The sequence below is a fragment of the Lycium barbarum genome, chromosome 9 (genome assembly GCF_019175385.1).
Source record: "Lycium barbarum isolate Lr01 chromosome 9, ASM1917538v2, whole genome shotgun sequence".
Classification (NCBI taxonomy): Eukaryota; Viridiplantae; Streptophyta; class Magnoliopsida; order Solanales; family Solanaceae; genus Lycium; species Lycium barbarum.
In genome coordinates this window covers 23,858,028-23,872,535 of record NC_083345.1, presented here as the reverse complement: position 1 = coordinate 23,872,535, position 14,508 = coordinate 23,858,028, and the positions used below count along the sequence as shown (strand labels likewise).

Below are 14,508 nucleotides of genomic sequence, written 5' to 3'. Positions count from 1 at the left end.
TTTAAATGACTGCTGGTGGTATTTTCAAACCTGGCTGCTAATGAGGGAGTAGTTCAAATTTTGGTCTTTCATTTGTTGAGTGTATACTCTGGCTGTCGTTTCTTATTAAACCTATGTCCCTGTTCAAAGTGCCCTGATTGTTATTTGTGGCATTGCATATCTGCTTGCCTCTGTGTGTTTAATTCGTAACATTGGTTTGAACCTGTAGGGATTATGTGGGCTGCTGTTTGATATATGAACAATGTAAATAGCCTATCTTGCACTTCAATGTGTCGTCTGTTTTGGACCAGTGTTCTCATGGAATGCATATTCATTGAGTGTGTTTCTTTCTTTTGTTACCTTAATCTTCCAAGCCTGATGTTTTATTCTATATGGTCAATCCTGGCAAGTTGATATTTTCTTTAAGAATATTGTCGAGTTGATGCACTCCTTCCATGTGCTTGTTTGGTAGCTACTAAAGCCTTGTGCATCAAGCTGTTTTGGCTGTTTTTTGTCCCTGTGCCTTATCAAAGACTGCTTTAAAACTAAGTAGCTTTCAAAGGAACCTTATTTCATTTGGCCGCTGTCTTTGCTAGAAACTGCGTTGAGTGTAGGTTCTGTGTTTGCTTTAAAATGTTCAAGTGTCATCTTTAAAGTATTCAAGTGTCACCTCTTAATCTAAACGTGTCTAAAATAAAATCTCACATGTCAGGGAAGCTGGCCTGATTCACGAGGTGTTTTGTTTGGTTTTTGATTCTGTCTTAGTCAGTGTTACTTTCTCTCCACAATGTTAAGTTCGTGGCAGGCTTTAGTTGTATGTTCTTGTCTGATTAGGAGGGGCCTGGTTGCATGTGTGGTATGAATAAGAATAGATCAACCATGTTTATGTGCTTAAGTCCTAAATAGATCAGTCTAGCTGTGCAGTCTATTACTCTGGAGTTGGAGGACCTCTGCTGCGACCTTTTACTGAGCATTGCCTGTTTGCTTTCAATTGATTCGAAATTAGTATGGAATGTCTCGATTTAATGAGGGATAATATGCTAGTATGATTATCTACAAGTATGTGATATGTGATATTTCTCCTCTTTAAGAGATAATGGTAATGTTTGTTGAGGTTGGTTTTTATGATAAAAATGGTCCAGGATTAGCCTTGAGTATGTTGTCATGTCTGCTGATAAATATATACTCATATTCCCCTGCTAATGCCATATTTTGCGTTGTATGAACCTATACCATCAGTCATTTCCGCATTGCAAAGCAATATGGTGTTAAAGTAATACTCAAATATGCATAGCATGTATATAAGTCGTTAATTTGTTTTGTTTAAATTTACATTGCATATGTTTAACATTGTTGGTCATATACTAATCTTTTCCTCTCATATCTTTTTATGCATGAACCTCACATACGAACTCGGACTCGTCTTCCGCATTCGATGTTGGGCCAAAGCCCAACGAAATAACATTTTCCTTTCGTTCCAGCCCTGTCCGTAGCCCATTCTAAAGAAAAGAGCAATTCTGGGCCGAAGCCCAGTAGCCCATGAATTACAGCAGCCCACTGCATCATATTTGCTCCTTTTATTTTATGCATTTAAGTTATATTGTCTGATTGCTACTCCATTTCGTGTTGTTTTACTTAGCTTAGATGAATTATAAGGGGTATTAGTAAGGTTTAGTTTTAGTAATGGATAATTTAGTTTAAGGAAGACTAACAATTGATTCCATAAGTTATTCTCTTCTTTTCACGTTTTATTTTTGAATAATTAATTTGCGAAATGGCATGACTATATATTTTAAGTAAAGGGGATTATATTATATCATAAATGTTTCAAAAATGCCACTAATACGCAAATATAAACTCAAGCATATTTTTATAAATAACCCTTCGAGTTTGGAGTCAATCACGTATATTTTCAGCTATGCATAGTTAATGAAAAAATGACAAAAGGACAAAGAAACTCATATTAGCTATTTTTATGTATACTCCTAAATCCCAAAAGAATCAATTGATATGTATTTGTAAACCTGTTTTTTATATAGCATTATTATATTTTTCTTTCAAAACCTTAGTAGCATTTCGTGAATTTTATTTTAAAGAGTATTTAAAATCCTCTTTTATGCAAAATATCTTTTGCAAGTTTTATTTCTAAATAGTATCTTATTTAAAGCCTTATCAATATTTATAAGTTTTATTTAAATGACATTCAAAGTCCTCTTTTATACGAATTCTCACCTGAATTAATTAACCTAAGTTTGGTCGGATAACCGTAGTTAACGGATTCTAAAGGATGCCTAACCCCTTCCCTTTAGGATAATATAGAGCCCTTACTTAGAATCACATTGGTTAAGCAGACTATTAACAGAGGTTTAGTTTTAACTTTACCTTAGTTAACATTTAGGTGTCCTAATTCACCGTTAAATTAATTAGGTGGCGACTCCTTAAAACAAAATAAATAGGAATCACCAATATGTTGTACTTCTACTTTAACCCGATTAAAATGGGGTATGACACAACGGACGATGAAGCATGGGTCTAAACCCATGCTTCATATAGTTTTTTTTTTTTTTTTTTTTATATTTCCTGGTGTTGTTTAGTATGGGACTCGCCCTTTTGGACATTATTAGTTTGCACTATTTTTATGCATATAATATATATATATATATACACACACACACTATGTTCAAAACACGATTGATATAACATTGTAATTTGTGCTCCGTATCTAAAACTTTATTATATTAGTGTTTACTAAGAATACAAAGTCTGCACTTTTTTTTTTGACACTGTTTATTTTTTTAATATGGGATTCACTTTTTTTTTTATATATATATATTGCTTGATTTTGTCAATATGGGAAACTATATTCAAAACACGATTAATATAACATTATAGTTTGTGCTCCGTATTTAAAACTTTATTATATTAATGTTTGCTATGAATACGCATGGTGTTTAATATGGGGCCCACAATTTGTTTTAAGATTAGTTGTTGTTTAATATATATGGGGCCCACATTTTTTTTTTTACAATTTTTTTTTTAATTATGGGTTGTTTAATATGGGGCCCAAAATATTTTTTTTTATGAGGGGCCCTACAACGGACGACGAAAGGAGCACCAACCAGTGCTTCTAATATAGTAGAAAAATAAGTGTCCTAACGTCTATAAGAGAATCATAATTTTTAAAAAATAGATATTTTGATTAAATTCTTTGAGTTAATAGCAATAAATTTTAAAAAATAAAGTTAATTCCTTCTTCAAAATTTAAGTGTAACAGAAAATACCTCTAAAATATAAAATGTTTATCCCTCCATGCCCCCTTCTAAATTAATTTCGATTCTTACCCAATCGATCAAAAATATTTACCCGAGTATTCATCACCCAAAACCCTTTCTTTGTGATACCGTCTCAATATATTTATATATTATGATAGTATTATGAAGGACTAAAAAAAGAACTGAAGCAGTCCAACATGATATCCTCAATATATTTATGTACCATGATGATATTTAGAGGACTGATGAGTGTCTTATTGAAGGACTCAATCCTCAATAATACTATCACAATATATGTATATATATGATGATGATTTCATAGATATTATTTTTTTAGAAAAACGTGTCTTTCGATTAAATAAATATGATACTATCTTAATATATTTATATACATTGGTATTATAATTTTGAGGGTATTTCGGATAAATAAGTTTTAGGGACATGAAAATACGAAGGGTATGAAGAATAGTTATTTTATTTTCACCGGACGGGGCAACGAGTTCTTTCCCCAGATAAAAGAGCTGACACTTCTTCCAAATAGTTATAAACGCAGAAAACTATTCAAAAGAAAGTACAAGCAATGCCATTCGTTAATCAATTACACAAAAGGACATTTCAATCAAGATATATATACTTCGGTACACAAAAAGGGCATTTCAATCAAGATATATATACTTCGGTATACAAAAAGGGCATTTCAATAAATTATATGATACTGACATCTTACACATGTAAAAATATTCAAAAGAAAGTACAAGCAATTCCAACGTCTAAACAATTAGTTTGTACTAATACTAATTATATATTTGTTAGTATTAAACATATATATGAATTGTATATGTAACTATATGGAATACTTCGGTATGGTATTCTGTATTTCGGTATTTTCTTTATCAATACCGAATATCGTATCAAATACCATAATACCAAAACCACGGTATCAAAATTTCGGTTTCGATATGGTAATCGGTATATACCGTACCGTGCCCACCCCTATATGCAACCATACGTCTTGCAGATGAGAGCTAGCGGTTCAAATTTAAGAGAAAGGTCAAATTTGCCCTTGAAGTAAGTTAAATGTTCAAATTTGCCCTCATAATTTGGGGGACACATGGTATACCGAGTGCTAAGTTTTCGTCGTTGGAAAAAACAAAAGAAAATTTAGCCCATTTTTATAACGATGAAGGCATATTTGACCTCGATTATTTACCGAGGGCAAATATATTCCATTTTGCAGAGTTCAGCGGATAATTTGACCTTGCCCTAAAATTAATAATAAAGCTGAAGACATGAGAAAAGTTTGAATGTTTGTAGTTTGTAGAGTAGCCTGCAACATTTGATTCACGAGCTCTATGGTGTCCTTTTTGAATTATGCGGACCCTTTTTTATAGTTGTAGGAGGATAGAGTTGTGATTTGGGCAAACTCTTCTTCAATCATTCAGATGAAGTGTCATAATGATATTTGATTGGCTGGAACACGTCACTTCTACACGTGACACATTTTTATTGACCTTTTATTTGACTTGACTTGTCATGCTATGTCATTTTGACATGTGGCATAATTTCATTGACTCTTTATTTGATTTGGTGCGTTAGTCATTTGACACGTGATCGAAGTATCATAACCATATTTGATTGGCTGGAACATGTCACTTCTACACGTGAGTCTTTTTATTGACCTCTAATTTGACTTGAGTTGACTTGTCATGCTATGTCATTTCAGCATGTGGCATAATCTCATTGGTTATTTATTTGACTTGGTGCGTCACGTCATTTGACATGTGACATCAAAATAACATTTCGGATTAAATGATACAATGTGCTTAGCAAAGTGGACTTACCATTTGAAACCCAAATAAATTGATTAGCCTAACAAAATTGGACATTAATTAAATTTATATTTATTGAACTTAAATAAATAATTCAGTTATATTACTTGATTTTGTATTGTAAATATTTAATATGCTACTAAACTCATTAATTAACCCATAAAATTACTAAAAATATTCCGATGGAGGTAGTAATTGAATTTGAATGATGGTAGGTTCTCAACCAGTTGAGGACTCTAGTGACTTGGATAAAAAGTCGGCACCTTCTAACGTCAGCAGTGCAATGTCAAAAATAACATTACACACTTGGTGCCATTGGAGAAATTTCCATATCTTTTACTTGGGCCCCACCATATACAATAATAGAGTATAATTCTAATGAAAGTACAAGTACTGTAGCCAATATTATTAAAAAAATAAACGGTAAACGCATAGCAATTTACCTCTTGTTCCCCACCTCGAGTCACCCACCGACTTCGTGACTCAACTAACCAAATACTCCCTCTCGTATTAAACTAAATTCTGATGGTTTGGTACGTGAACAAAATTATTCCAGAATTATAATTTTGGAATTAATTTATCACATTTTTTAAGATTAATTTATTTCATTTAGAAGATGAGATAAAATAATTCTAAGATTAATGAAATATCTCATCTAAATTAATGGAATAATTCTAAGATTAATTTATCTTATCTGTATATTTATATTATAATAGTATCATGAAAGATTAAAAAATTTTTGAAACAATCGTTCATGATATCATCTCATTATATTTATTTACCATAATGTTATAATAGAGTATGGATGAGTGTCGACTAGTACTCCACAGTACAATATGATTATTTGAAAGACCTTCGAAATAGTTATAAACGCAGAAAAATCAAAAACTAGAAAGAGAGAGAATGAGGAAAAATCTCCATAGTTCAGCTTTCCCTTCCAAAATTGTGTAATATATTAGGGTTTCCAATTCCAATCACTTTTATTTATTAGTATGACTTAATCATTTATTGACCCACACACCCACCCTCTCACTTTCTCTATTTTTTCCCTTGCAATTTTTCCACAAAGAAACCCTACCATTTTTCTTCTTTGTTTGTATTTTAAACCCCAAAATTCCGTTTTCAATACATGCAAGATATTTTGGGGGGATTTCAAGAAATTGTGAGAATTCGGGTCGGGTCGGGTCGGGATGGTTGACCCGGAGAGAGTGATATTTGATATAAGTTCAGATGAAGAAGTAGTGGGTCGTGGTGGTAGCGATGATTATGGTTGGATAACAGAGCTATTAGGTGATGGTGATGGACATAGTAAAGATGATTCTGATGATGTTGTAGTGGTTGGTGAAGTAATTATGAACCCTAAACAGAATTTGAAGTCATTAATAACAAATGGTAATAATAAGACTGATGTTGTTGTTGATGAGGATGATGATTGTGTGGTGTTGGAAGAAGATCCAGATAAGCCTGTTGAAGTTGAGAATAATGATAGAAGTGGTAGTAATGATGATGATGGTGATGATTTGGTTGTTGTTAGTGAAAAGGGTCAGGTAACTAGAATTTTTCAAGATTGGATTTTTTTTTTTTTTTTTTTTTTTTTTTTTTATATTTAGCCAATTGATGTTGTGTCTGTTTAGTTTGGTTCATTCTTCAAATAGAAAGTTATGAATTTGTGGAGGTTCAGAAAGATTATGAACTTGCAAGATAGCACCTTTTTAAAAAATATATATATATTTAGCCCATTTTGATGTTGTGTCTGTTTAGTTTGCTTCTTTCTTGGTGTTTCTTGATTTAGTGCTCGAAAGTTATGCTTTAGTATGATACCTGCTGCTATTGTTTGGAGCATCTGGAATGAAAGGAATAGGAGATGCTTTGATGGAATATCAACTTCATTCCAATCTTTAAAAGCTAAATGCCTTATGTTTTTGTATAGTTGGGTTTACTTGTCCCGAATAGATTCCCCTGTTACCTTTATGAACTTTATCAACTCCTTAGCTCTTAACTAGACATGTACTGGAGATGATAAGTTCCTTTTGCTACTCTACTTCTGTAACTACTATGCATCTACTTGATGCCAGCAATGAAATTACTTACTTTATCAAAAAAAAAAAGTTATGATTTAGTATGAAAAACCAACAAAATGGCAAAGGAAATAAAAAGTACAAAAGAATAGATGAAAAAAATTCAGGTACTGAATTTTGCAAGATAGCAACCTTTTTATATAACCCAATTGATGCTGTGACTGTTTAGTTTGGTTCCTTCTTGCAATGGAAAGATTATGAACTTGTGGAGTTTTTGAGAGATGATAGTTAAGTTTGTACTCATTTCCGTACAATAATTTATGATTTTACAATTAGAGGTGATGATTTAGTGCTTTTCGGAAACAGCCTCCCTATCTTCCGAGATAGGGGTAAGGTCTCGTACACTTTACCCTCCCCAGACCCCACATTGTGGGATTTCACTAGGTATGTTGTTGTTGTTGTTGATTTAGATGATTTGCTTGTTGTAAGTGAAAAGGGCCAGGTAATCAATATTGCAAGATAGCAGCTTTTTGTTTAATTGTTAGAGGTAGCACCTTTTCTATATTTAGCCAATTGATGTTGTGTCTGTTTAGTTTGGTTCCTTCTTGCAATGGAAAGATAATGAACTTGTGGAGTTCCAGGGAGATAAACTTGCAAGATAGCACCTTTTTGTTAATTGTTAGAGATAGCACTTTTTATATTACCCAATTGTTGTTGTGTCTGTTTAGTTTGCTTCCTTCTTGGAGTTTCTTGATTTAGTGCTGGAAAGTTCTAATTTAGTGATAAAAAACATCAAAACGGCAAAGGAAATGAAAAATACAAAAGAAAGATGGAAAGATTATGAACATGTAGAGATTCAAAGAGATGATATTTTGTACTCATTTCCTTAAAATAATTTATGATTTTACAATTAGAGGTGATGATTCTGATGATTTGTTTTTTGTAAGTGAAAAGGGTCAGTTACTGAATTTTGCAAGATTGCACCTTTTTTGTATTACTCAATTGATGTTGTGTCATGTTTCGTTTGGTTCCTTCTTGCAATGGAAAGATTATGAACTTGTGGAATTTCAGAGAGATGATAGTTTTACTCATTTCTTTAAAATAATTTCTGATTTTACATTAGAGGTGATGATTATGATGATTTGCTTGTTGTAAGTGAAAAGGGTCAGGTACTCAATTTTGCAAGATAGCACCTTTTGTTTAAATTGGTAGAGATAGCACCTTTTTTTATATTTAGCCAATTGATTTTGTGTCTGTTTAGTTTGGTTCCTGCTTGCAATGGAAAGATTTTGAACTTGTGGAGTTTCAGAAAGATTATGAACTTGCAAGATAGCACCTTTTTTTATTGTTAGAGATATCACCTTTTTTTATTGTTAGAGATCGCACTTTTTTTATTGTTAGAGATGGCACCTTTTTTATGTTATGCAATAAAGATGTTGTGTCTGTTTAGTTTGCTTCCTTCTTGGAGTTTCTTGATTTAGTGCTGGAAAGTTCTGATCTAGTGAGAAAAAACAACAAAATGGAAAAGTAAATAAAAATACAAAAGAATAGATGGAAAGATTATGAACATGTGGAGTTTCAGAGAGATGATACTATGTACTCATTTCCTTAAAATATGATTTTACAATTAGATTTTAAGAACTTGTAATGTTTGTGTGGGGGAGAGGTATGTAGAGAGTTTGGCTTGAGAAGTTGAGGCATGAGTTTGGAGAATAAAGCAGAAATACAAAGCTCCATTGGAGAGTGCCGAGCAGGGTGGGAAGAGAGAACCTTCACTGTGTTAGTTATCAGATAGCCGAACTTGTTAGCTACACCTACAATTGTATTTCTTTTTGAAAACAAATTTGAAAGATCCTTTAGTTTTTCATTTAGGTCTTCCTTTGGAGAATTTTACAGGCAAGCTTATCCTATAAATTGTCTTTTTTTTTTTTAAATAACCGTGGTGTCTGGGCCAGCTTTTGCGCGCCTCGACTAATTCCACGGGGTATGTGCTACCTCCTACCAGAACAGGTACTCTGTCCCCCAAGCTTGAATAGATGGGAAAAATCACCTAGTGTTTTTGCTGTGAACTCGAGACCTCATTTTCTTCTTTTTTTCCTTTTCCGGATAGGGAAACAGAAAAAGTTTGAAAATTTTAACACTGCCTGTGCTTCCTGGCTAAATTTTCGTGAGTAAGGACTTTGTTTTTTGCCAGTAACCAAACAAAACAAGCCACTTTGTAAGGAATCTTGACTTTCCATATCAGTTTCCATGGCCAGCCCTCTACCAAAAAATTTGATCTGTTTTGTTCTTTGTAGGCTGACTTGACTGAAAATAAGCCCTTGCTATCCTTTTGCCACACCATATAAAACTGAAATTCCATCCTTGCTCTGACCACATTTCTTCCAAGGTTGGTTGTTGCTGCTGACGAAGATCATAAGACTGTTTCAAAGGGGTGTGTCCTAACCAACAGTCTTCCGAAAAGGAAGTTTTCTTTCCATTTCCAGCTTTGTAATTTGATCTACTATGGATGATTGGCCAAAGATTTCTGATGGTTCTCCAGACACTGATACCAAAGGGGGTTGATCACAATTTGATGTCCTTCTCTGGGTCATATGATAAAAATAATGTACCTCTAAAGTTGTTTTAGCGATGAGTTTTTCATAGATTAGCAATGAGTTTATCCTTCTCTGGGTCGTATCATAAAAAACATGTACCTCTAAAGATTCTAGGTGGAAGTTTTGTAAAGGTTCAGAAGGATGAAGGTGAGTAAAGGGACCTAATACTGTATGGCTGAAGAAAACATTCCGTTGATAAGCTAAGATGCAGTAAGAACCTTCTGAAATTTTAGAACATGTGATGAAATAGTAGAGTGCAGCTGTCGCAATCAAGTGATCGTTCTTGTGCTCTGCTACCTATTTTGTTGTGGAGTATGGGGGAAAGATATGGAATTAAGCATTTTCCTAAAAATAGCTTATTTTAGCTTGTCATTAGTAAATACAAAGTACTGAAAACTCAAACTGACAGTAACCCGACCAGAGCCCGTTCATCAGGATGAAAGTTCAAATGGATATGCATGATTGTTGACTCATCTCGGAGAGGATGTGTGTTTTCCTTCAAGCAGACACGGTTTGAAAGAAGAGTAGGGATCATTCACTGAAGTTTTGAAAGATGTGGATGGTCATGAATATCGGACCAGTGGAGGATGAGTATCAGTGCAGTGCATGTAGTGGAAGATGAACTAGCAGAGAGATACTAACGACCTGTCACTCACCCCTCCATGTCATACCTTGGTTCTGCACAATAACATGTTTATTGCTAAGTCAATAGAACATAGAAGCCTTTTGTGAGTTTTACTGATTTTAGAGTTTAGGCAAAACTCTAGTAGGTACGAGAGAGAGTTGGTGAGGCAGGAGACAAGAGTTGACCTGATTGTGCCACATAGGTGATAGGCGACTCCTTAGGAACTTATTATAATCAACACTAGAAATAATGACGGTCTGATCCCTGAAAGGATTTTGATTTTCTGTTCGGATTGCTGTTGGAGCACCAGATGGCTGCAGTTAAATGGATTGCCTTGAGGGTGAGATCCTCTATCTTGTCAAGAAATTTCTATAATTTATCTGGGAAGCCAGGTCAGATTTCTCCACATGGGAGGTTCAAGCCTCAGTGACTGTGAGCTTTGTTTTTCAAAGAGACAAGATTAGAACGAACTGATAAGTAACATATCACCATATAACGTCTATCATGCTGCTTCTTCCATTTATATGTTTGGCAGTGACTGCCTGAACTACATAGATGAATTAAACTGCACCCTTACCTGTTCATTATGCCTGATGTGCGTGGACATATTATCATCTCTCTGGTTGAACCCTATAAATTTAAAGGACATCGTAGTACAGTTGGATGCGTCTTGCAATATTCCACCCTTTGTAATGAGGAAATTGTCAACAAGGTAGTTACTTACATCTCTACCTCCCAAGGTAGGGCTAAGGTCTGCTTACACTCCACCCTCCCCAGACCCCACTTTGTGGGATTTCACTGGGTATCTTCTTCTTGTTGTTGTAGTAGTTACCTTACATCAGTTGGGGTAATGCCACTCTTGCCTTCCTTATCTTTTCTCTCTCTGCATGTGTCCATGCTGTAAACTGTGTTTCTTACAGAAGTTCAACGTTGGAAGTTTGGTTGACTTTTAACTGCACCATTTCCATGTAAAGTGAAACTAAGTGAGAGTAGTCTGCCTATCACATTAGCTAGATGGCCAAATCCCTCCTTTACAATGTATATACATATTTATTTTTGGGTTCTCATTAGCCCTTGTACGACAGAGGACATTGTCAAAATGGTACTACAAAGAAATTTGGGTTTTGATTGCCAAATTTGCCACTAGTGAGTTTTGTGCAGGAACTTTTACATCCTTGCCTCCGGTGGGCAATTTTTCGATTCCGGAGATGAGATTACCTGCATTTCTATCATAATAAGATAACCCATGTAATTAAGGGAACGATACATAAGTCATCTATCTTGCTTAACTTGTGGTTGATAGTGAAATAGCTGATTTGCAATAGTTTTCCTGCATGGTCTTTGCACGTGATGGGCGCTGGCTTGGTACCACTATGAGCATGCACAAAGACACATTGATGGCTTATTCAATGGCCAATGCACTTAATATTATCATTTACATTGCAATTTTCTGCGCATTAAGAAGTGCTGAGTGGAAAATTCTCCTTTTCTGTTTAGTATAGATTTTCGCATGCTAATTTAGTTTTACAGTTGTCCGGTGTAATTTACGAATCTTTCACTTGGGAGTTTGGAGGTGGTCTTTTGACGTTGATTTCTTCTGCTTGTCTTTCTGCAATTTACGAATCTTTCACTTGGGAGTTTGGAGGTGGTCTTTTGACGTCGATTTCTTCTGTTTGTCTTCCTTTTTGCAGATTGCCTGCAGAGATTATCCCCATCCACGACATCATTGTGCTAAATTTCCCTTTGGTTCTACTCCCCATGATAGGCACTGTGATCAGGTAATTTTATCCTTCATTTGAAGTCCATTTTGTTTGAGGGAAAATTTGTTAGGCTTGATCACTGTTCTCTTAATTTCAGTGCCATTGTTATGTTTGTGACAAACTTGCTCCATGTGAATACTGGCTCATTGGCATTTCCAGCGGTGCCCATTGTCATGCTACTGACAAGGATAAGTTTTGGAAAGCACAGAGACAAAGCACAAGGAAAAGTGATAAAGCGCTTCCACCGGTCACTCCAGGCCGTGATACTTCAGTATCTGTTCCCCCACATGTAGCTAACCAAGCTCCAGGTTTTATTCCGGGATTACCCAATTATTATCCCCCACAGAACCAAACGTTTAGACAAGCCCCAATTCGTCCTTGTTCCGTGTCAAGCAGTCCTGGGTTACCGAATTTAAATAGACAGCGGTTAACTGCTCATAGAGACAGATTTCATAGCCATGTTGTCTCTCAACAGTTGCGCAATGCAAGCATTAATGTTAGTCCAAGGGACAATAGGCACAACGTTGGTCACATGGGTCCCCAGTTTCTTACTTCCCGGCCAGCTTTCAAAAGGGCAGGGTCACCTGGACAGGCTTTTGCAACTAATAGATCAGGATACAATTCATCAAACATTAGTTCTGTGCCTCAATTTGGTAGAACTCATTCTTTGACGGCTAGGTGGCAAGTGCCATGTGGCTCACGGCCTGTAGGCTCGAATGCATATATTGCTTCCTCCCAGCACAATGCTGCCACACTTGGTACTAGTGCTGTTTCTTACCAACCTCAACTACAGAGGCAGCCTGGTGTCGTGGATGTGTCTGCAAATTATGCACCAATGGGACCTCAGATAACCTCTCACCCCAATGCTGCTGGGATACTGGGTGTTAATGCTGTTTCTTCCCAACATCAACTACCTGGGCAGCCTGCTCTTGGGGGTGCATCTGCAAATTATGCACCAATGGAGCCTCAGATCCCTTCCCAGCCCAGTGCTGGCGTAGTTGGTGCTAATGCTGTTTCTGGCCAACCTCAATTACCTAGGCACCCTAGGTCTGCAAATTATACACCAGTGGAACCTCAGATACCCTCTCAGCCACAAGTTAGTGTATGTGCAAATTCAGCATCTTTGGAAGCTCCTATGTTCTTTCAGCCATATGCTAATTCATCACCTTCTCAACCTCAGTTGTCAAACCTTCCTAGTGTTCTAAGTGAATTTGAAAGCTTTATTTCCTCTGAAAATTCAGTATCCTCCCAGTCACAGGTGGGTAATATGTACAACAACCCACTGTCATCTGAAGCCCAAATGTTCTCTCAACAGTATGCAGACGGAAACTCTGCTAACAGTTTGCCTCAGCAAACTTCAGCAGCCTTCCATCCTGGAGGGGGGAACACTTCTGTAAATACCACTGCTTCCCAGTATCTACTGTCCTGCCCGGCGAATGCAGGCACCGCTCTTGGAAAGTCAACTACCCCTGTCTCCCAGTTGTCCAATCAGCCAGATGGAGGAACCTCATCAAAATGTTCAGTTCCCTGCAATGACAATTTGCCTTCCTCTGCAACGACGGAAAGCACTTTTGGAAGCAGGTGTGAGAATACTTTCTCTTGCCAACCTGAACTGTGTAGACAGCATATTTCAGCACCATCATCTGATAGCCAAAATATTTCCCAGCATGGATATCAAGGTGAAAATACTTTAGTTCCAAGTTTCGAAGATTTTGTCTTTGGTTGGGAGACACCTGTTAGCCAAACTAACAGTTTGGATGATGTATATAATCCTAAACTTGCAGAGTCACCGGAGGTAAGTAGACATCCTCAGTTAATTGAAAGCACCACCGGTTCGGACATGCAATATGATGATTGGTTAGTTTCTGCACCTTCAGACGTGCCAGTTTCAACAGGATTTAACATATTTTCCCCTGAAGCTCCTTCCATAGATTCTGGATTTTTTGTTGATTACTAAATGTTGGTGGCATCCTTGACTAAAATGGCCTTTTGGTTTCTTCAAAGTTCTTTTTGAAAACAAAATTACATATGCTTCTCCCCTTTTAAGGGTAGCAGGGTACATATGGTTTAAAGAGTTAGGGTTAGCAGGTTAAGTTTTCTTCTGGTGTAAACTGCTTTTTTGTCTGAAACACAAACGAATTCCAGTCCCCTGTAAATGGTACTAATTTCTTATGTAAAGCTATCGTAGCAGCTGTTTTCACCCGAAAAAGGGACTCCAATGAAGATATGATAATATTTTTTTTTTTTTTTTTTTTTGGGATATCAGCGCTTGGCCTGGACTGCGTTGGTTTTATTGACTGCTAGTTTTGTACCAGTTAAGAAATTAACCTCGTATCTGATAGTCAACTACACTGGTAGGTAGGTGATTCTCGCCCTCTGTCTAAGTCTTGCTGGACAAAATTACATGGCAGTTGTGTTGGTGGGAGAT

At 35.9% G+C, this 14,508-nt stretch overlaps 1 protein-coding gene across 3 annotated transcripts; it reads left to right on the top strand.

Moving 5' to 3' along the window:
• Positions 1-5,910: 5,910 nt before the first annotated feature.
• LOC132610365 (uncharacterized) lies at positions 5,911-14,331 on the top strand. Of its 3 annotated transcripts, XM_060324668.1 has the most exons (4): positions 5,911-6,627; positions 12,012-12,098; positions 12,178-13,759; positions 13,865-14,331. In XM_060324668.1, the coding sequence occupies exons 1-4, from the start codon at positions 6,271-6,273 to the stop codon at positions 14,035-14,037; spliced, it is 2,199 nt and encodes a 732-aa protein (XP_060180651.1). In that variant the 5' UTR covers positions 5,911-6,270; the 3' UTR covers positions 14,038-14,331. The 3 variants fall into 3 exon arrangements, with proteins under 3 accessions (XP_060180651.1, XP_060180650.1, XP_060180652.1); XM_060324667.1 differs by having other exon boundaries at positions 12,178-14,331; XM_060324669.1 differs by lacking the exon at positions 5,911-6,627 and adding an exon at positions 8,490-10,660 and having other exon boundaries at positions 12,178-14,331.
• The last annotated feature ends 177 nt before the right edge of the window (positions 14,332-14,508 follow it).

Excerpts from the sequence above, each read along its gene's own strand:
- LOC132610365 (XM_060324667.1), top strand. The coding sequence starts at position 6,271 with ATGGTTGACCCGGAGAGAGTGATATTTGATATAAGTTCAGATGAAGAA. Across the intron at positions 6,628-12,011 it reads TTGTTAGTGAAAAGGGTCAG|ATTGCCTGCAGAGATTATCC; the intron begins GTAACTAGAATT and ends TCCTTTTTGCAG. Across the intron at positions 12,099-12,177 it reads ATGATAGGCACTGTGATCAG|TGCCATTGTTATGTTTGTGA; the intron begins GTAATTTTATCC and ends TCTTAATTTCAG.